Below are 23633 nucleotides of genomic sequence, written 5' to 3'. Positions count from 1 at the left end.
CCTGGGATCGAACCCACGATCGCATGATTGCATTTGTTGTATACTGTAACCAGAGATGTTCACGAGTCTTTTATCTGGAGTCCGAGTCAAGTCTGAAGTCTTTATCACTGGAGTCTGAGTCAAGTCTGGAGTCTTTTGTCACGAGTCCGAGTCTCGAGTCATTAAAAAAAAAAAAAAAAAAATTATCATAATCATATCCTATTTTTTATCCTTGTTGTATTATATAGACAAAATAATATGATCTTTCTATAATCTGTTTTATTTGAAATTAAGGTCCTATGATGTAAGGGATAATGTACATCCCGTTTGTTACTTTGTAATCCATTACAATGTACAAAACAGTCGTCCTGGAAACTTGAGTGGTCATTTTCAATACAGTCGCTAAGTGGACGCAAGATGGCGCCAGTGAGTCACGGTTTGTTATACAGCTTCGTTGTTATTGACGACACTCATTATCAGAAAATATCAAACTTCAGATTGTTTAAGAATGTCAATAAAAAACTCTACACATGCTGATTGTGATACATTAAAATATGAGCTTTAAGTAATAAATGGATTAACATCTCTTTCTATCTCTCTTATGGACACACATTAAGAAATAGAAAAGCTGCAAATAATACGAAAAGATTGATAAAACGTAGTGCTAAAGTCTAGATTTTTTTGCTCATATTTTAACAGGCTGCAATTCAAATGAGCCATGCAGCTACACCACAGTATAACAGCTAGCTGTGTGAGTTAATGTGACTAACCTTTGTGGATGCGATGTCTCATAAAATTTGATGATGTTGTTCCGGTGTCTTTAATTGATTTCCCAGATTCTGTGCATCTAGCCGATCTGACGTGTTAATAAACCCAAACGAAAGAACATATGGCACGGTGGCTCCCGTCATGTTGCATGGGACTCTTATTATGACATTTCGGATGTTACGCGCATGGACATACGTAATCAAATTGTATGACAAAAGTCCAATCTACCACAAGTTCGACACATAAGGAAATGTGACGCAGATTTTATAAAACCATTTAAACACAACACAAATTCTTTATTTATTATATCAGTAGTTAAGGGTAAAAGACTTGAGTCGTTTTTAAAATATTCCGTGTCATTTGTGCCGAGTCGAGTCAAGTCTGGAGTCATTTCAGGTCGAGTCCGAGTCCGAGTCTGAAGTCTGTTAAAATGCGACTCGAGTGCGACTCGAGTCCGAGTCTTTAACTCGAGTGCCCATCTCTGACTGCAACGCTCTACCAATTGAGCTACGCAAAACCCGAAATATGATGCAGATAAAAGGGTACAATGCATTAAAATGAAAGTGTACTGTTGTCGATAGGGGCACAACTTTAGTAAACGCTTCTATGGGTCGTATTTCAGGGAAGTGACAAATGGGCGTATTAGTTGGAGGACATGTTGGGAGGCAGACGATAGCGGCCTTATGTCCCACTGGGGATGAAGAGGATAGTAAGTAAAGATACTTGCAATGCATTCTGGGATTGTCTTCTCTATGAAGGAAACATGCAATTTAGTCTTAGATTCTGACCAAATCTAATTCTTTTAAAGCAGTTTAATGTTGTTGCCTAGTGTTATTAATTTATTGCGGAAAAAAAAAATGGTTTACAGGAGCAGGGCTGCCCCTCCTGAGATCACCTCCTTAACATGATGGAGGGGTTTGAGTGTCTCAGTGACCCTGACAGTTGTGTTGTATGGAGATTTAGTTCCTGGCAGGGGCCCCATAGGCAAATTGGCCCCAGGTGAAAGGCCAGACAAAGAGTGATCCAACACTTTTCCATATGGAAAGGTCAAGGGAGAGAGAGATCCTGGAAGAAGGATACAGCCTCTGTCCTTAAGCCAGGCCTGGGAGAGAAGCTCGTAAACAAGTGCCTGTTGGCCAAGCTCCAGCCCATGGGGTCCAGCTGGGCTCAGCCCAAAAGAAAACACAGGTCCATCGCCTTGTATTTCAGACCCTCACCTATGATCATGAACTTTGGATAGTGACCAAAAGAACAAGACTGTGGCTACAAGCAGCTAAAATGAGTTTTCTCTGAAGGGTGTCTAACCCTGAGAAATGGGATGTGAAGCTCGGGCATCCGGGAGAGACTCGGAGTAAAGCTGTTGCTCCTTTAAAAGGAGCCAGTTGGGATGGTTTGGGCATCCTGGTGGAGGTGTTCTGGGCATGTCCAACTGGAAAAAGACCAGGCCATGTTTACACCTAGTATTAAGATACATTTTGTTCGACTGGATCACATGTGGACAACACTACATACAGGTGTAAACAAGGTCTAAAATGATTTGAGCTTGTCCACTTTCGACCACTTCTAGTGGTTGTCGAAAACGCATAAGACCAGATTGCTTTCATAGTGTAAACGCTCATATGGTCGAATGCATTCGAAAACGTGATCGAAAAGACTGCCTGCTCACCGGCTACTGACCTAACGCATAGCCAGACAGGGTTTAAACTTTGTCGGCTGAAGACCCACGTTTGGTTTGAAGATGAAAAACATACCAATCACAATGTTCTCTCACCATTCCTGATTTCTAACACACACTCACAGCGTGTCGGCTGGTCTTGCCGCTGTCAGAACAGAAACGAAAGCTGATTATCTCCAAATGTTTTTCCGGTCATGTTCATATGTAATGTAAATTGCGAGAGCTTATTTCTTCCATTAGATTGAAAGATCTGAAAAACCCATACATTTACCCGCCCATAGAACCTCTCCTCGAAAACAAATCAAGACACAAGCGATTGAAGGTGGACAAAAGAGACAGATTGAAACACCAGGTGTAAACGGGAACATGTCTCCCTCATCTATTTGCGATCCAATTGACAAAACACATCTTAATACCAGATGTTATCAGGGACTGAGACACACATTATATCTCCTAGCTGGCCTGGAAACACCTTAGGATCCTCCAGGAAGAGCTGGAGGACGTCGCAGGAGCAGAATGTTGCTGGAGCTGAACTAAAAAAAGTCCCTCTGCACAGACCTCTACTGCAGGAGATTCCATATTCAGTTTTGATCACTCTGTTAACGGAACATTAAAATACTTCTTCTATACATATTCTTGTAATGTAAAGTCTGTATTATTATTGTTCACACATCACTTCTCAAAGTCTAAACTGGTAACAATTCATGTTCATGACTATTGAGAAACAAACATGATTGTCTCTTTCTAGGTCAGTACAGCAGTTCGTTATTGCAGCTTGTACTGCTGACCAGAATCTTCCTCTTCTTCTTCATAGGAGCTGACGCACAATCTACAGACCTGACCTCCATCTGCAGATGGATTCTCAGAGTCTGTGGCATTCAATCCCCTAATGAAGACGTGTGTCTGTCAATCAAATGCAGGAAGTGCATGCCGAGTCATCTTTAATTCACTTATCCCGAGCCCGGGGAGTTTAATTATTGGGACAGCACTGCCTGAGGCAGTCTGTGTGTCACTAAATCACACAGCGTGCTCTCTGGAAACCAGAGAGAAAGCGAACAATTCAGATGCAGCCAGCACTGCGGCCAAAGCAGACCAGACGTTTTACATATAAAAACACAGACCACAGAGTCTACCACCTGCTTTATAGTTCCATTAGGAGCACATTCACAGCAAGAAACTATTTGAGCAAAACCAAACTCTGGTTTTGACTAACATTGCAGAACAAGGGTCACCGTCCCACCGAGCAACAGAGAAAACATGCTGTGAGAGAAATCAGATGACAGCATGCCGTGTGGGTGAAAGGTTTTATCATCCCCGCAAGCCGCCCTGTTAGCTGCACCTGCGCTTTATAAGCAAAGTGTGTGGCCTGAACAACGGCTATAAATTCACCAGAGCTCAGACAGTGTCAGTGCTGATGAGAGATAGCTGACATACAAGAGAGCACAGTAACATTTAGTTTTAGGCAGCAGCTATTTACACTAAGTGTAAATAGCAAACAAAAAAAACAGTATTTCTGTTGCACTATTTTACTGTAAATATGAACTCGGGTCGGTCGCATCAAAAACTAACACCTCCTGCCTTTCTCTCCTCACCACTGATTCTGTTATCAGCGGGATTTTTGGGTAATTTTGTCTGGCTCATTCAGACATTGGTGAGTTTGTGTAAACAGACGGGTTATTTCCGCTAATTTTAACAACCTTTTTTCCTTGTCATTTTCATCCGTTACAAATAAAAACTCATGCTTAAACGGTGTAAATACTTGAGTTTCAACCCTCCCCATCTTATCAGATATAACAGACATAATGATTGTTTTTCTTAAACATGAGGAAGAAACACCTTAGTGGAGGGCAAGTTTCAAACTGTTTGAATGGTTTCTTGAGATCAAACGATATGAATCGTCGCCATCACCCTCAGGAGGAAATGCTGGTCATGTTATCATTTCATATTGCTGAAAAGACGATAACATTCATTCTCATTTGCAGTTTCTTTTTGAAATCCAAAACAACAGAGAAGGAATTGGATTCATATAAAACTGCATATTAGGAATGCTTGAGAATGTGTGGCCGCCCATTCACACAGAGACACGCAGACTTCATATTTCAATATTAGTCTTTTTATGCTTTAATCTTCACAGACACTAGTTCACACTGCCATTTGAATAAGTGTGCAATCCAACTTTTGATTTAACAGTAAATTACATTTTTGTGACTGGATTCCGTGATTCTGTCCATGTTTTCCACATCACAGAAATCACAGCATGTTGCTTTCCCAAATGCATGTTAAATTGACTCAAACTCGGAGCAGATGCAGAGCTGGAGTTCGTGTGGAGCATCTTTTACAAACCAGATGATAACCTGTATTAGCCACAGACACGCTATGCCAAGACTGGATGCAAACGAGTTTACATATGAGAGTTCAAGCACAATGAAGGAATTCAAAAGGTCATAAATTATTCAAATGATTCTTGTCATATAAACAGCTCTTGCTCTTGTAGAAACACTAAATAATACAGCTAGCAGTGAATGCACTAAAACAAGAGGCCACACAAACTTTCCCTTCATTAACACTATCTCTGAATTATAGATAGCAGCTCTTTCATGAAAGCACACAAGAGTGCTGTTGATTTGCTCACGTGTGATCCGGCAGCAGTAACTGTGTGAATGGAGCACTGCAGAAACGTGTAACTGGAGCGGCTGCGGGAAACCGTAGGACAGGCAGGATTTTGGGGTGAGGAGAGATGGCAGAGATACAGTTTCGGATGGTTTGGACTCACCATGATGAGTCCGGTGGTGATGGGCTCTGAACAGCCATGACACAACTCCCCGAATTTGGCCCAGTAGTCCTTCTTACAGAAGAGACGCCCGTCCTTCTCATAGTACCAGTGTGAGAGAGACGCCCCGCACTCACAACACCTGCGGATCACACAACACAAACACAAGGTCAGAGGTAATCATTTTAATAACAAGACTTTTTGTGTTGGTCCCAAGTTTGACACAATGTCGTATGTCTGCTCTTGTATGTTGATAGTGGCATTGTGATGAGTATGAGTGCATGCATGAGGTTGACCAACAAAATCCTAACTGAAATGGACCGACAAACACACAAACACGCAATGCAATCTCTTTATTGTAGCAGAAGCAAAGTAAAATAAAGCTTTGCGAAAAATAAAGATGACGAACGATTGACCAGGAAGAACAAAAAATGAAAATACAGTACACAAGAGTGTATACAAACAAGTAGAGGTCGATTCGGTGGATTTTACCGATAACAATAGTTAGGTTGGCCCACGCTTGCCGATAACGGATTAACCAACCGATCATTTTTAAAATGGATACTGAATGAAAACAAACAGCACATAAAATAGTGCTGAAATTACAAAAAGTTTAAATGTACTGTACTTTTTCCATATTAAAAAAATAATATATTAATTATACCTTGATCATTCATGTTAGTTCTTAGTGCATTAACTAATGTTAAGAGATACAACTTTAAAATGTAAAAAGGTATTAATAAATGTTTCAACTAACAATAAACTATACTTTTATTAACCTTAATTAATGTTACAAATGGACTCTCATTGTTGCGTTTCATATAAATCCAAAAAGTTATGTTTAAAGTTGGCCATCTTTACATGCATTTCTGATTTGTTTTATGTTTCTGTCAGCTGCATGACCGTACACTTTGCCTTCTCACATAACTAGCTTTAAATATGCAAGTTCATTGCATAACAAATGCTTAAAATCAACCAGCTGTACTGTATATAAACTAATACAAATAGACGGTATCAATCGTGACATTAAACATTTGGGTCGGATTTGTGTGTATTTTGTCAAATTGTTTTAACCGCTTGAGGTACTACTAATGTTAACGTCCCCTCAGCCTCGACGGCAACACTGATGCAGCATCTAGTCAACAAATTAATCACTTTATAATGATATGAAAACATGTACGGTAGTGTACTGTATACATACCGTTTCATTGTCTAAACATTGTTTAAATCTGCATCAATGCGTAGTCTCACATGTCAAAACAAACTCCATGAGGCATCAGTGATAGTTTTTATTTAGCCTCTAGAGGTCGCTCTAGAACTGTATATTGACAGCGGACCCATCTCAGCCACTCCAAGAACAGATGCAACCCAGAAAAACAATTGGTTTAGATTTTTGCTGATAACCGATTGATCCAGCAATAGGTTATCGGTGCCGATTGATCGGTTTTGCGGATTACCGATTGCAGAATCAATATAGTCAACAAATTAATTACTTTATAATGATATGAAAACATGTACGGTAGTGTACTGTATACATACCGTTTCATTGTCTAAATATTGTTTAAATCTGCATCAATGCGCAGTCTCACGTGTCAAAACAAACTCCACGAGGCATCAGTGATAGTTTTTATTTCGCCTCTAGAGGTCGCTCTCGTACTGTATATTGACAGCGGACCCATCTCAGCCACTCCAAGAACAGATGCAACCCGGAAAAACAATTGGTTTGGATTTTTGCTGATAACTGATTGATCCAGCAATAGGTTATCGGTGCCGATTGATCGGTTTTGCTGATTACCGATTGCAGAATCAATTTAGTCAACAAATGAATTACTTTATAATGATATGAAAACATGTACGGTAGTGTACTGTATACATACCGTTTCATTGTCTAAACATTGTTTAAATCTGCATCAATGCGCAGTCTCACGTGTCAAAACAAACTCCACGAGGCATCAGTGATAGTTTTTATTTCGCCTCTAGAGGTTGCTCTCGTACTGTATATTGACAGCGGACCCATCTCAGCCACTCCAAGAACAGATGCAACCCGGAAAAACAATTGGTTTGGATTTTTGCTGATAACTGATTGATCCAGCAATAGGTTATCGGTGCCGATTGATCGGTTTTGCTGATTACCGATTGCAGAATCAATTTAGTCAACAAATTAATTACTTTATAATGATATGAAAACATGTACGGTAGTGTACTGTATACATAATGTTTCATCGTCTCCGTTTTAAATCCGTATCTGACATGTCTGGCTCCATGCAGCGCACAGTCTCATGTCAAAACAAACACCACGAGGCATCAGTGATAGTTTTTATTTCGCCTCTAGCAGCCACTCTTGTTCTGTATATTGACAGAGAACCCTTCTCAGCCACTCCAGGAATGGATGCAATCAGAAAAAACAATCAGTATGGATTTTTGCTGATAACTGATTGATCCAGCAATCAGTTATCAGTTAAATCGCTTACTGCACCTTTAAGGTCACACATTTTCATGAAAACATGATGCAAATCAAATCGATTAGTGCCGTTCTTTCACAAGATCTGTGGTGTCATGTGAACTAATGTTAATAGTTGGTCTCTAAGACTGTTGTACAGTGACATACACTGTTACTGTGTTTGATGATGACTGGAACACTGGATTGACTGGTCAACTTCCACAACCACTGCTGTTTTATAATCTAACAACTGCAATTACATAACTTGCCCACCACGGCACCATGTTGGGCAAGAAAAGCTGTTGTTTTGTTTTTATAAATATAAACCTCAGTAAGAAAATGTTTCAGCAGAGCTGACAGGAGACTGAGCATATGCTAAACACATGAGCTTCAGCATGACGTCAGATGATCCATCATGTGTGTGGTGTCATAACAGTGGCCAGAGGCTGATATCTCACTGTCTGTGGATTGATCGGATCAGAGCCTGAGGGAGTCCAGCTCATTCGTGAACATCTGCCACTCAATGATCCCTGCGAATCCATCATGCCCTCTGAACTGTGACAGGAGCTGAAAAACAGCCACCTCCATGTCAATGTATGTCAAGATAATATATGTCTTTGCCTTATTATGGCAAAAAGGGGTAAGTGAGTTGTTAATCAGTCCAACCATCAATTCTAGTACAGTCTATTTTGCAAATCATCATCACATGAATGGGAATCAGCTGATCACAGTGAAGTAGAGGCAGTGTACTTCAGCATTACCTTCTATCATACACACCACAGGACCTAAATGAGAACACGATGAGTTCAAGGTAGGCAAGAAAGAAACGTTATGCACTGAAGTTGTCACTGAACACAGAAATGTGTTTCTACTGTATTTTACAGTTATTACATTAACACACTTGGCAAGTGTTATCCAAATTCACAGTGTCGATTCATTCCTGTATTTTATCTCAAATTTTGCCTTATTTGTACGTGAGCCCCATCATTAAGGAACTGCCGTGAACTGAACTTGAAGCATCACTGTATTCATGTGCAACAAGGAAATGCATTTGTCCTTATAAACAATGGACCATAGACTGGTGAGTAACCATGAAAAGGCTTCATTAAACCAATTCCCGTTCTTTCAGTGCTCGGGCACAGCGCAGAGCTGATGTATGTGTGTATGTGGCTACAATGAATGCAAATAAATTGCATTATTTTTAGAAAGAAGGAAGAACTGCACTGTTACTGCACTCATCTGGGAAAGCCAAACAATGCTGACGTGTCCCGTAATTTACCTGTCTTTAGGGAGAGAAGTATATGTTTCAGCTTGTTTATAATTCTTTATAATAGCATATGCAGTGTTGATAATAACAGCGGTGAGAATCAACGCCACAGCCCTGAACACCATTTCCCCTGACAAGATACAGATATAGAATGAGCCACTCCTTATATTCTCATCAAAACAACCAACGTCATCTTCAGAGAGTTTGAGTGCTGTTTGTCCTCAATAATAGGATGTTTCTAAAGTGTTGTGTGGTCAGAGTATATGCGCGGTGTGCGCCCACTTATAGGCACATATTACTAACGTGTCCCTTAAATAATGGAAAAATATTGCACCATTGATTTTAGACCAGGTTTCATTTGGTCAATGGTGCAGTCTATTTCAGTTGCCTCAAAATAGCAACACGCCAACAATGCACTGGAACACACCTCGTTTTCAGACCCATGGGCTATTTAAACAAGTTGGCGCTAGACGTGATAACTGCGTCAATCTGAAACTAGCAAAAAACACTTGTTGGGGCTGGCATCGCATTGCGCCGGGTGTATGATAGGGTCCTGAGTTCTGAATTTTGCATTTTTTCGTATTCTTCATCCTAAGATTTTGTCACGTACAGAAACCTTGCGATGAGTCCGATGAGTTTTAATTAATCCGTTGCGAAAAAAATTTGCAAAACAATACAAAATGGAGTCTTCACGCAGTGAGGATGATTTTATTCTCCTCTCTCTTCTTAAAAAGAGAAAAAGAAAGAGGAAATATTGGGTCCATCCAATCCTGAGATTGCATAGAGAGGAAGAAGAGTTCCAGTGTTCCAAATTATCCCCAATGCCTACCATCCTGTTTTCAAAGCTGTTCCGCAATCATTCAATCTCTCTTTATATTCCGTCTCTTTGTATTCCGCACTTTGTTTGTCATGCTGCGCTTTGTGCTGCGAGACGAAGTGGATCAACTTCTCAGACGCCATTTTGGATTTTGGCGTTCGCTTGTACGGTGGCTCTGAACGGTCAAAACACCTCTCAAAAAGTTTGCTACGGATGCGAAAAATGCATAAAATTGAACCTGATCCAAATTTATGACGGACGAAAGTTACGGAGGCACACCTAAACGTGTCTGAGGTCATATTTATTTTTAAACGTGCAAGAATTTCGGACTCATTGTGCAAGGACCTTAAGCCTGTCCACCAGGCCCAAATCTGATACAGTAAATGTGAGGAATCACAGAGTAGTGCTAAGGTTTGATCAAATCACTAAGCAATAGTAAGAGTGAAGCAAACACAGCTAAAGCATTGGCCTGAAAGAAAGTGAAGTGTTTGTCAATGGAGGACTGGCCATTAGACTGATGAAACCAATCCGGTCCAGCAGACATGGGGGATGCTGGGTAATCCATGATGTGTGATCCCCAGGGCTCTGTTATCAGCCTCTAATGATGAAAGCAGAGACGGACAGGATGCTGTTAATCATTCCCTCTATCTGTCTGACTTCTCTGCGGTCTCAGATCTCCCCCATCTCCCTCCCAACATCTCTCATCATCATCTCTATGACTAAAGGAAGGAAACACTTCATTAAAGCAGATGACCACTCTGTTCATCTGCTGATCCCAGCCTCGAGTCAGGAAACCAAAACAAACACCAAACAGTAATGTGGCATCACCGCGCCATTTGGACATGGCACCATCCCAGAGGATTCCGTTCATATTTCAGGAGAACAGTTGTGTTGCAGTTAGGTTTCATTAATCAACTATCAATTTGTCTCCAAAGTTTCTCATGAGAAATAACAGCAGGCAAAATTATTGTCAGCCTATAAAATGAACGAACATTAACTTGGATCATTTGGTCCTGGAAGAATTTGTTCTGAATTGAGTTCATATTGAGATCTCTGATTTTAGATTCCACTGTCCTATAATAAGAAATCATCCGTTTTATCATTTTTTTCTTTTCTGATATTTAAGCAGTTATCCTTGATTGGTTATTGGATTTGCATATCTGATTCACCTATGAGAGACACTGTATGGCCTGTTGAACAAACTCTGAGTTTCAGAGTAGGTTTAGAGTTTAGAGTTAACAAAACCAAATAAACCTAACCTGGTTCAGATCAGGTTCAGTGGGTTCACATCACTCGCTAAACATTCTCAGAGTCTGATCCAGAGTGTATGATTAACTATGGAGCTTGGATAAAAGAAAGTGTGACATCTGCAGTGAACAGCCAATCACACGAAACAGTTTGATTCAATCTGCTGAAGACTAAAGCTGGGGACACATTTAACGACTAGCAGAAACAAGACTGAACTCAACACACTGAAAGACTCCACCGACTGGAGCAGATTTGAGTCTTTGACAGTCAGAGAAGAGCACAAACCTTACGTCCGAGTCAGTCCACTACACAATACACAACGTTTGGAGAGTGACGACAACGGGACATTCTGCCAAACTCAAACGAGAAACAAAGAAGGATGTCAACACAGCTGCCGCTACTTATTTGTAGTTAATCATTAAGTCCTGTTATGTTGAGTATGGCTGATAATTTCCACTGTGTTCTTATCAAATTTATGCTTGAAATTATTTTTGTGTGGAGAACTGCTTAAGAAAATATTGAACCCAAATTTCACTGTAAAAAATGGCCGTGATTTTAACAGTAAAATACTGTAAAAATGCTACGGTGAAAAACTGTTAATTGGTTTAAAGAAAGTTTCTGTACTACAAATACGGTGAATAACTGTAATAGATCTAATGGTACATTTAATGTAATTTTACAGTAAAATACCGTTAAACAACAAGTCATTGTAAAATTTTACAGTGATAAACCGTAAATTGACATTCCCACAATTCCTCACGTGACACTTCACATTTGATGTATTTTCATTGAAATAACGTTTTTTTTCTTAGTTTTTCTAATCAGTTATGTACATTAGGGTTTTATGTTACATCTAATGTTGTTAAATTAAAGTTTATTGCATTTTTAAAATGTCATGTGTGTTACCATGATGGTGTTTAGTGTGTGTGTGTGAATGACACTGTGTGCACCTTCTATATGTTAGTGTTGTCCTTCTCAGCTTGTGATGAACTTTGATTAATCATGTGACTCATCACCACTGTGTTTGGTGACTGTCAGTGTATTATAAAGGTACAAAACAGATATTTGTACTTCATTAGGTTGGGAAATTAACATTATATCAGTTAATTAAATATGTTTTTTTTTTACCATAAATTAAACAGATTTCTTATTTTTTATGTTGCTACTGTATTTTTACAGTAAAGTTCTGGCAACCACAGCTGCCTTTTTCTTTACCGTAAATTTTAAGGGATTTTTTTTTTTTTTTACAGTATAGAAATTATGGAGATTGATTGTAAGAATGATAAATGCATGTTGATGCCACAAGCTCATCAACAAGTATGTTTCTCTTTCACATTTTCTTTTTGCCATTATCTCCTGAATAGACATTTCATTGTGCCTTTCCTGTTTCATTTCGATAATTACAACATTTCTAGTGCTGTTTTTCATGCAATACTGTAGACTGTTATTCTCAAATCAGGAATTAAAAACGAATTGGTTTGTTCTGAGCAAAAACACTCGGCCATTTTTTTACTGCATTATTTATTCTGAAACAGAAGTCACTTAAAATGTTATTTGTATATTTTAATTTTCAGTTTATCAGTCTACAGTAAATGTACAATGCTCCCAATACGCTATATAACAGGACAACACTGAAACTCTGAAAGCATGACTTCATTTGACAGAAGAGCTGCAGAGATATTCAAGGCACTGTATTTCCTCATCATATTTCCTCAAATATTTTAGATATAATTAAAGTGTATATATATAATTATTGTGTGTGTGTGTATCACTCAGTTTTCTCTCAGCTGATTGGTCCAGTTTTGGTTTGCGATCTCTCGCCCAGAATAAAACCTGCTTCTGATCAGAATAGCTACACAGCTCATGTTACCTTGGTGATAAACACCGCTAAAAACAATTCCATCTTGAACCGAAAAGCCACAATCTTAACAGGGTAGCCACTGAAACCAGCTTCATGAAATTGGTCACCTATTCAAGACTGCCAAAAAACAACATGCTATTCAAAATGGAGTTTTAATGTTAACAACAGTGACAATTTATAGTTTAATTCCAACGATCTTCTTGACATTTACCATAGTGAGCAAAATTACAGTAAATTACATACGAATACCGGATCTAATTCAGCCGTACAAGCTTTGATAATAGTTCTGTCATTTTAATGTGATGATGACAGAAGTGAAAAAAAATCAGTTCCCACAGGGTTATTCTAGTCACAGTAACTGTAGTTACTACAGTGTTGTGGTGGAAACTATGACAACATTGAGTGAGAGGTGAAGTAAAGAGGGAAAGGAAAGATAAGGAGAGATAACGTGACATTTCCTCATTCCTTTACACATACAAACATTGCGTCAGTTTTGTGTCTGCGCTCTTCAGTGGTGGATGTTGCCATCACCTTCAATGGGACGTTACGGTGCTGCTCCAACAAATCCTTCTGATGATCCCTCAAACTGAATGTGAGCTCGCGATTTTCAGTGAGAGTGTATCAGCATGAAAAAGGCCAACTGTGTCAAAGTATCAGTTTCACTTTGACTCACCATGTAACCACAAATACACATGCACGTCCCACTGGGGAAAGTTCCCCATTTGTCACAAAAGCTCAAAGGATTTGGAAATAAAATCACCCATTTACAGTAACCACTCCACAAAAGAACCAGATTTTAACATCATCTGAAGCCTGTGCAACACTCACCGGTGATCACCCGCATTGTCATGTGGTTACCAGCATGAGGCCATTGACGGAACTTTCCAGTTATCCGTGTTTTCACTGTTATATGGTAGGGGGCACTATTACACATCTTCTGAAAGAGTACAGAATCTCCAGATCAAAACACAAGTGAAGCAGCAGCAGAAACAAGCGAAGATTGCTTACGTTCATGTAAAATAATGCTATATGGAGTCCATCAACACCCATTACATTCAGTAATGTTAGGCAGTTTAGATTTAAATGCTTTTTAATGTTGATGATAATCCAGCTGTGTTTTGATCATCATTCTGAATCTCATCCGGTCGAAGCCCTTGACAAAAACTGCTGCGTTCGAGCTTTTGTAACACGAGGAACAGTAATGTGAAGACTACAAGTGACATTTTAAATACATGTCGTTCAATTGTATTATGAAGACTTGCTGTGATTTTCATTCTAAAAACTTCATTAGCATAAAAGAGTACATTACTGGGTACGAGGACACCTTTACAGCATATGAAGCTCACATTTACACATCACAAGTCCTATAAGAACACTGATTTTCAACAGGAAAAACATGGAACATGCTCATTCTGGGTGGTTCTTACATGTCACATATAGATTTTTTTTTAAAAAGTAACAACAAAAGTATAAAACGTTACATCACAACATTAAAAAATGTTTTTCTATTGAGAAAAATGCTCACACTGAATACAAATAGGGATGCACTATATATCAAGCACCATATCGGTATCGGCCGATATATGTTCAATTTTTAATGTTTTTGTTATTGGCCAGATAAGAAAATTTGCCAATATAATATATAATGGATTATTTCCTTCAGATGAGACGCTTCAGATGCTCACTGTTCTCCATGATGGTTATGAATTGCTTGAAAAATGATTGAAAATGACTTCAAAAAGGAAAATACAGTGCAACGTACAGCGCAAGTCTGTCATATCGGCTACATAAAATTAGAATGAGAACATTATAATCATGTGTTTGGGCTTTTAATGGTGAGACTTCTGTTTTTGTAATCAGGCTCTCAAAAATGATATAAAATTTTTTATTTTGATTTATCGGCCAATATATCGGTTATCGGCTTTCAAATATAAATGATTATCGGTTATCGGTATCGGCCAAAATGTTCATATCGGTGCATCCCTAAATACAATTCCAATCAATTTACTTGATTTGATATTTTTGTGAATTTATTTGATTAAATTGTCCTTGTTTATTCATTGGAATATTATTATTGAAACGAATATTGTATATTGAATCATTATATTTGTAATTACATTTCCAGGCTTGTCATGTTTTTGGATGTTGGCAATATTTTGGATGTTGGCAGAATTGTCTAATTCTGATCAATGGCTGAATAATAATAATAATAATAATAATAATAATAATAATAATAATAATATTATTAATAAAAAAAGCCAATTACGATGATCCATGGGAAAAGTGACCTCCCTGCACCAGTCCTCAGGAATCATGAGGCAGTTTTTCCTTTTATCACTTCAGCAGAGAAACATGGAGGAGGGAAACACTGGGTGATGTCATCAGAAGAGAGCAGTGATGTCATGTTCAGGGCGGAGCGTTCAAAGCCCCACAGGAAGTGGACCACTTTCACCACAACAACAGGAATCCCGAATATGTGGTTGAGTGACAGTTCGGATCACAATGGATCTTTGTTTGAAATTTAATTAAAAGAAAAAAAAAAAAAAAAAAAAAAAAGTGTTCTCAGTATGTTAAATACATATCCATGTAGTGATGCAATCTAGTGACAGATAAAAACATGCTTCATCTCAACTGATTATTTTCTCTCTTTATTTGGAACTTGACGGCCGTAAACATCAGATTCTTCTTCTTACCAGCTCAAATCAAAGCTTCACTATAAGAGCAGAGCATGTTCTGTCATGTTGTGTGCTGCTCTCAGTGTCTCAGTACTGTATTAGGCGTGTTTAGCATTTTGGGGGTGTCTTGTGGGAATTGTTTTGCATGCCAGCGCTTTCTTTGTGCTTACTAAGCCCTTCCCAGAATGCCGTGCTCCGGTGCTAATTCTGTCAGTCTGCAGAAAGAATGAACTGCCCTCATAGTTGAGCCGAGACGCAAATGATCCCACAGAAGACAAACTTCAGCAGACAAGAAAAGCATTTGACTGAGGCCAGAGAAAGAGACTGAAACAAAGTCATTTGAACCAAGCAGCCCTTTCCCAACCCAGCAGAGAGTGTGAGGAGCAATCATAACAATCATTACAAACTCGAATGCAGCGTTTATCAGCATAAAACAGAAGACAGACGGCAGAGGATAAGACACGTCGCATCAGTGACACTCACAGTGTCTGACACAAGCTTATTATCAGTGTCCGCCACCACAGGACAGGCCTTGTTTTTGGAGAATTCAGTGTCTGTTTCTGCCATAGACCATAAAAAAAAGATGCGCGTCTATGCTTCCTTCCACTGTAGAAAAATGAAGACAAAATATCCCTGAAATGGTCATTGCCGAAGTCCGAGTGATCCTGAGGTGCAGCAGTATCAAGCGGTATCAGTATATATTCCCGCAGACTCAATCGCAAGCACAGAGGTCGACCACGACGTTGCTTTTATTGCATCAAACTAATTAAAACCAAACTTACTGGAAAAAAGAACACTTGAACATACGTCAGCATGAAAAGAACTACCTAAAATGACCAAAAAAAAAAAAAAAGTATGGCTCGCATCCCATTCAATTATAAGACCTATACTGCAGCCAGCCACCAGGTGGCGATCAAAATGTTTTGGCTTCTTACAGGACTTGTGCGGCACGTTTGGTTTCTGCATCTACATATCAACACAACTACTGTACACTGCTCTGTGTCGTATATTCCAAGTTTTCTGGTGGTATACTACAGGGTTTGGTGAAAAACAAACTGGAATTTGATGCATTATTTAACAGAAATCCTGACCTTGGCCGTTGGTCTTCTGTGCACGGCTGTGCATTCTTGAGACATTATTAGCGGCGCAGTTTCGACTCGCCCAGAAAAACACACAAGTTGTGAGAAATCAAGACTAATAAAAACTCTACTTGAAATACAATCCATGTACCTTTTTCTCTGAGGTGAATATATCCATTGTGTTCATTGTAACAAGAATAGGGCCCTATGATTTCCGCGATGCAGAAAACGCGGATGGAATCGCGGAATCCAGTCATAAAAACGGAATTTACTATATAACACGGAATGTCACGGAATTTGTCAAATTTTTGATGAATGAATTAAAAGCAGGTCAGTACACTTAAATTAAATCGCGATATAGACTAGTGTTTGTGAATATTAAACCGCAAAAAGACTATTTAAACATGAATCCTGCATGCCTGTGTGACTCTGAAATTAATGAATTTACCTCACACCGCCTCACACACACTCGCGCGGGGGTGAGTGTGTTTATTTAATAATAAATTATTAAAATATATTTTTAAACAATCTCAGTGTTTCTTCCATGTTTTAATTTTAACAGTAAAGCTCTGTTGTGCAGCACATTGTTTGACAAAAAAAGTTTAATTTCATAATTAAAAGATAAATTAAATGGTATGCGTTCATTTGATTGCCAGAAAAATTTAAATACACAACAGAACTTCTGAAAAAAAAAATAATAATAATAATAAAAACATATTTTTTTAATAAATGCTGTTATTTTTAAGAATTCAATTAATTAGACATGCTTTTTGATTATTAAAATGGAATTAAACCATTAAAATGGAATCCAGAAAACAGAATTTGGTAAAAAATAAAATTTGAGGAGAAAGAATAAAACGTTTATCATAGGGCCCTAAAATTTTTTATTTTTTTTGTTAAATTTGTATTAAATTGTTGGTAAATTGGACAAGATTCATTATTTCAATTAATTAGACATGCTTTTTGATTACTAAAATTTAATTTAACCATTAAAATGGAGTCAAAAAACGGAAAAAAATGGAATCCAGAAAATTAAAACGGAAAAAACGGAATTTGGGAAAAAAATAAAACGGATTTCACAGGGCCCTACAAGAAGTTGTTGCGTTCACATCTGTCAGCTGTCATTCTGTCATCAGAAAACAGAGTTCTGGTCTGGTGATAAATTGACTCACACGGACATTTTTATTAATCTTGATTTCTCACAACTTGTGTGTTTTGTATTTTGAACTGCATCCGTGCACAGAAGATCAACGACCAAGGTGAGGATTTCTGTTAATTAATACATTAAATTTCAGTTTATTTTTCACCAAACCTTGTCGTATACCTCCAGCACACGTGGAATATATTGGAATTCATTTTAGGATGAACTATCCCTTTAAATCACATTTCTTTGAAGTGTGAAGCAAAGCATCAAGATATGCAAGATAGTTCTCTAGAAATAAGCTGTAAATTATGGCTACAGTAAGTCTACACAATTCTGTTAACATTGCAGCTTTTGAGATTAAAAAATGAAAGAAAATTTACAGTAAAATGACAATAACACAAAACCTTGTGTGAAGTCACATATGATTATATTGCAGAACTCTACATATTACTAGATATTGCAGTACTCAAGCGGTTTAACAGGATTTCACACACACAAATGAACTGTGTACATGTTGCGGGTAACATTTCCTAACCGCTAACAGTCGCCCCTAATTCTGTCCGTCTGCACATCCGTCTGCTCTCCGACTAGAAGCCAAACACGGTGAGGACAGTTCTTATATTCACACACACTGCACAGTACAGCAAATCACAACTAAATGCAATCAAACGTAACCATGCTGCTTTGGCTCATTGGTTAAAGAGCTTTTTTATTTTTTGGCATAAAAACTTCATTATGGTGACACACATTGATCAGTATTTTGAATTATTGTTTATAGTATGAAAATATTTATCAGCTTAACACTAATAAATAAGCTCATCGGCTTATGTCAGAGCAGCGCAAAACTCTCTGATGTTGTCCAGATGTGGGACTCGAAAACAATGACTTATTGACCAGTCTTACTATTCTGGATGACTAGTTGACTAGTAAAAATGAGAAGTCATGAAAGAAAAAGCCGCCCACAGGTTGAAATAGGAAACTGCCACTGATGGACTTAACAAACTAGTTATCAAAAACACAATTCAAGGGTTTAGAGACACAGTCATCAGACACAACCACATCTAACTGAAACACTGGGGGGAAAAAAACAGAAGTGAAACTACAGGCAACACATCCTTCCTAACTGATCATCAGTTGCACAAATAATAAGAAAAATGACTTCAACGAAAAAGATTCAATAAAAATGATGTGTTTTGTTGACATAATCCCACACAATCCGATTTCACATCAGCACCAAGAATGTGAATGCAAAAAAAAAAAAAAAGTCACTAAACAAAGGAAGTTTGTGTGAAGGTCACTGTCCAGACTTACTTTCTGCCTTTAACTCGACGGTAGCGCTGGTTTCTGCAGGAGATCATCTGTCTTCGGAGCGCTCGCACCGTCTGATGGGCTTCAGGAGGACCGCTCATGTCTGAACACTGCTTCTGTCTACACAGAAGTGCGCGGCTCTGCTGCTTAGCTGCATTCTGGGCTGTGGTGCGATCATTTCCTGTGCTACGACACTCACGCTTCCTTGGGAGTCACTGTGACCCCGTGACACCAACTCTCTATCTGCAACACTTCCTGTCCCTCTACAGCACTCACTACAAGCACCAAAACAGCAATCATGACTGTATTGGACAGTGTACCACTGTGATTAGAGTTGTCAGACATACCGGTAGTACAGGGTGTATTCCAGATGCTGGTTTCAGATGCTCTTGTTCGTGTTTGTGAGTGCACTGTGAGCGTCAAAGGTTTCTATTTACAACGTGTTTTTACAAGCGTTGAGCACTGTAGCCAATCACAGTCATATCTGTAGAGTGCGTGAACGCAATGGCCTATCAGAGGTGCTAGTCAGTAAGTTAGTCAGAATCCTCTTACCACTGCTGAAAACGCATCGTGAATCCTTTCATTATAACCCACAGTGTAAACATGATGTAAATAAGAGATTCATTGTACAAGCTTAATTGTACAACGGGAGTTTTGGTGAGAGTGCAGAATTCAGTGAGCTTGCGCTTCAGAGATTGACAGCCTCAGTGATAATAAAGGGAGGCTCTTCTCTTGCTTTGTTTATTACCAATTAATCTCAATACTAAAATATAGCTGCAAGCAGCAATTACGGGGCCAAGCACAAAAACAGCACACAAGCCAGCCAACATGGCTGTGAGCACCAGACCAACTGCAACAGGGAGCAATTAAAGACCTATTAAGATCATTTTAGGCAAAAGAGCTGAAAAATGATCAAAAATGAGGATTTACTGTTTCATCACTTTCGACCAAAAGGTGGCGCTGTGACCAAATTAATGTGGTATGGTCAGAGTGAGGTGACAATGACACTTGCAAAGTTTGGTGTCAATATGTCAAAGCACTGAAGAGATACAGCTTCAAGAGTCGTTTTTGCATCATGCCTCAAATTCTTTGCTCTGGTATACGAAAACGTATTGACATATTGACTTGAAATCCATAACTTTTTGTCGGCATGGTCTGAAGATGATACGGTTAAATTTTGGTGAAAATCGGAGCAACGGTCTAGGAGGAGTTCGAAAAAGTAAGTTTTTAAAGAAAAACAATATGGCGGACAGGAAGTTCAGCTGACTATGGTATTCTATTACAATCAGTAAATACAGTCAAAAGTTATTAGCATTTTTGTAAATTTTGTTATAACTTTTGACCACAAGGTGACGCAGTGCCGAAACTTCTCAGGCTCCTTCAGGGCATTGTCCCGATGACCCATACCGAGTTTCGTAACGATACGTTAATGCGTTCGTAAAATACAGCATTTTAGCACGAAATTCAAAATGGCAGACGGCCAAAATGTCCGATATGGGAAAATTGGATATCATTTGACTCGGCATGATGCCCCGAATTTATGATTTTTGGACAAACCCATCAGAAGTTATAAGCAAAAATATCCATTTTTCATATTTCTGAACCAGTAGGTGGTGCTGCACTGAAACACTGCATGATGCCTCAGGTCATGCTTGTGATGACGTGTACCAAGTTTGGTCTGAATACGATAAAGCATTGTGTAGATACGCAAATTTCACAACTTTCCCGCAAGCGGTTCTATGGGCTGTTCGCATGTTTTTCAAAAAAGGTTTGAGGCATCAACTTGAATTCCATAACTTTTTGTCGGCATGGTCTGAAGATGATCTGGTTAAATTTTTATGAAAATCTGAGTAACGACCTAGGAGGAGTTCGAAAAAGTAGGTTTTTCATAAAATTCAAAATGGCGGAAACATTTTCATGACAGAATTTTGTTTCTAGCCCTTATGGTTCAAAAGTTATTAGCATAAACATAAGTGCAACTTTGGACAGCTGGTGGCGCTAGAGGGATTGAGTTAGAGACTCCAAATTTGCTATGGACAAAGGTCAGACTGTCCTCTAACTGTGTGCCAAATTTCACAACTTTCCCTTCAAGAGCGGAAGAAGAAGAAGAAGAAGATAAAAAGAACGCCAACAGATACAATAGGTGCCTAAGCACCTTCGGTGCTTGGCCCCTAATTAGTTTTTCATGCTGCCAAGTACATGGCAGAGTTTCTGAATTGATAACCAACGGATGAGACAAAATGGGAAAATGAAAGTCCCACTGTTGTCAATAATTGTATCCCTTAAAACTCACCTTTGATCACCAAAATTACATATTTAGACGTTTCTTCCTGTGAAAAATATGTCTTCATGCTTTAAAATAGCTTGAATATTGAGTATATATTGAGTATATGCGGATTTGAATATATAGATATGCAGATATGCAATGAATATGCAAATTAGCCCCGCCTCCACTTGCTCACGCCAGCTCAGAGATCCACTCGGTCAACTTACTGAGGTAAACACTCACAATGGTATCGCTCTTTACAACATCGGACATATAACGGTAATTAATATGATTAGTCTTTTGCTTGACTACGTTATCAAACAGCTAATATTGTATTGCTAATATACACAAACCATGTTCCTGTTCTTCATCTCAGAGTCAGACAGCTGCCTTCTAACAATCAGTATCCTTACAAACACTTTGAACAACTCAGAACGTCAGTGGAGAAAGACATATAGTTGATCATAACATCGTAATATACATCATACACCCGCTATATTGCTAAATGTACATGATTTTTCATATCAACAGAAAAATATACAGGGATAACCTGGTTTCTCTCGAGACTCCCGTTAGTTCGTTGTTAATAATATTCTAAAACCCGTCGGCACGTTGTCATGATTGGTTACAAGGTAGTTTGTGACGTCACAAACACCAGCGATTTCAAACGCGGGTCTTTTTTTCACTGCAGTTTTAAGGAGAAAATACTCAGCAATGGTGTTGACTGATGAATTTGCACATGGTGTGTCTTAGAGCATATTAAAAACACCACATAGACATATAAACAACATTAAAAACTTGATTTTCACCACTTAAAAAAGAAGTACTTAAATGTTTTTACTCTGGTACAGACTAATGAAATTTTGAAGGTCATTCTTTGAAGGTCCTTAGAGTGTCATTAAAAACCCAACAAGGTCTCATGAGTATTCATACACATTTTTCATAAAGTTTTGTTCTTAATTTTAATTCCCCATGGTGCTGCCACAGAACTTATACATGTTGTTTTGTTTATTCAGTCAAATTCATCTTACCTTCCTCTGCGATGCCGGAAAGCCATCAGATTATTTTGTGGGGATAAATCGAGCAGACGTTGAAATCCTGTCTGATTGTCAAATGAAATGTGTCTCAATGACACTGAAGCGGTAGTTCCTCAGACTGGTTTCAGGTCAGCTGATCTGACCTGCGCTGAGCTTTAGTGCACGACACACCACTGACAGGAAACTCAAAGCACCTGCCTGTCATTCCCTCCTGTACTTCCCCAGCTATGACAGCAAGCACTCTAGAGCAGGCCAGAGACATCCTCATTTTTTTGGTTAGTGTCTGTTAGGATTGGGAATGAAGAATCTGTTCAGATCCATCAATGACATACTGTTTCAAAAGTGTTTCCTGCACCACTATTGTGTATTTGAGAGCTTGCAGTCTAAATCAAATGTTATGAGAGAGAGAGAGAGAGAGAGAGAGAGACAGGCATGCACAGACAATAAATATTAGACAACATGCATTTCTTTAATACTGAATACAGAAATATATACAGCTCCTGTTGTGGTCCAACTGACAATAGAATGACCGCCATGAGCAGGTTCTACTTAATTGTGAAAGTAAAAGAAAAACAAGCTTTGAACTTGTGAGTATTCGGTTGAAATCAATCTAAGGAATCATTCACCCAATCTGTCAGTCACTCTTGAGTTACTTCCATTAACATCATCATCTAATTACAATGGCTTTAGGTTTTCGATCCTGATGATTTATTTTTAGCGTTGCGGCGAAACCTCCTGTGATGATGTGGATGATGGTGCACAGCAGATGTTTGTGTTCTCTAGCTCATGCAGAGCTGCTGACTCACTGCACTCATCCAGGAGTCTCATCTCCATGAAACAAGTTCATGATTGATGCTCCAAGAGTAACAGGGTCTCTGTGTGCACTGATATTCTCATGCCACTTTCCCAGCAGTGCGGATGGAAACTCCATTCATTTACATGCTGTTTTTAACTATGGCAATTACCACAGAGCAGCATTACAGGGGTTTGGGCTGAAATCCTTTCGGGAACAAAAACAAGGCAACAGTGGCAGGGAAAAACTCCCTGAAAGTAAGAAAGAAACCTCAGGAGGAACCTCAGGGCTCAGAGGGGAAAGCCACTGTCTTGTGTTCATTATGTCATTGGAAAACACTGGAAGTATTCCAGCTGTAATACATTTAGCAAGTTGGCCAAGTCAAGCATCACTATTACCAATGCTCATTTTCGGGGTTAGTGATCAAATTTTAGTCTAAATTCAGGGTTAGGGTTACGACACTCAATGCAAAGGGAGATATTTTCTTTTATAGAAATCATTTTTTT

General features: G+C 38.7%; 1 protein-coding gene across 3 annotated transcripts in view; it reads right to left on the bottom strand.

The window, feature by feature from the left end:
- The window catches only part of limk1a (LIM domain kinase 1a), a 66972-nt gene that overhangs the window by 25998 nt on the left and 17341 nt on the right, over positions 1-23633 (bottom strand). The window contains exons 1-2 of one of the 3 annotated variants that reach the window (XM_048159721.1): positions 22329-22495; positions 5196-5334 (exon numbers count right to left, since the gene is read on the bottom strand). In XM_048159721.1, coding sequence (XP_048015678.1) covers positions 5196-5334; positions 22329-22354 — 165 coding nt within the window. In that variant the 5' untranslated portion in view covers positions 22355-22495. Of the gene's footprint in view, positions 1-5195; positions 5335-19034; positions 19211-22328; positions 22496-23633 lie in introns of those variants that run through there. The other 2 variants (XM_048159720.1, XM_048159719.1) reach the window with 2 other exon arrangements.

Source organism: Megalobrama amblycephala, linkage group LG16 (assembly GCF_018812025.1).
Source record: "Megalobrama amblycephala isolate DHTTF-2021 linkage group LG16, ASM1881202v1, whole genome shotgun sequence".
In the NCBI taxonomy this organism is placed as follows: Eukaryota; Metazoa; Chordata; class Actinopteri; order Cypriniformes; family Xenocyprididae; genus Megalobrama; species Megalobrama amblycephala.
Note: the sequence above shows the minus strand (reverse complement) of the source record. Positions and strands in the feature narration are given on the sequence as shown.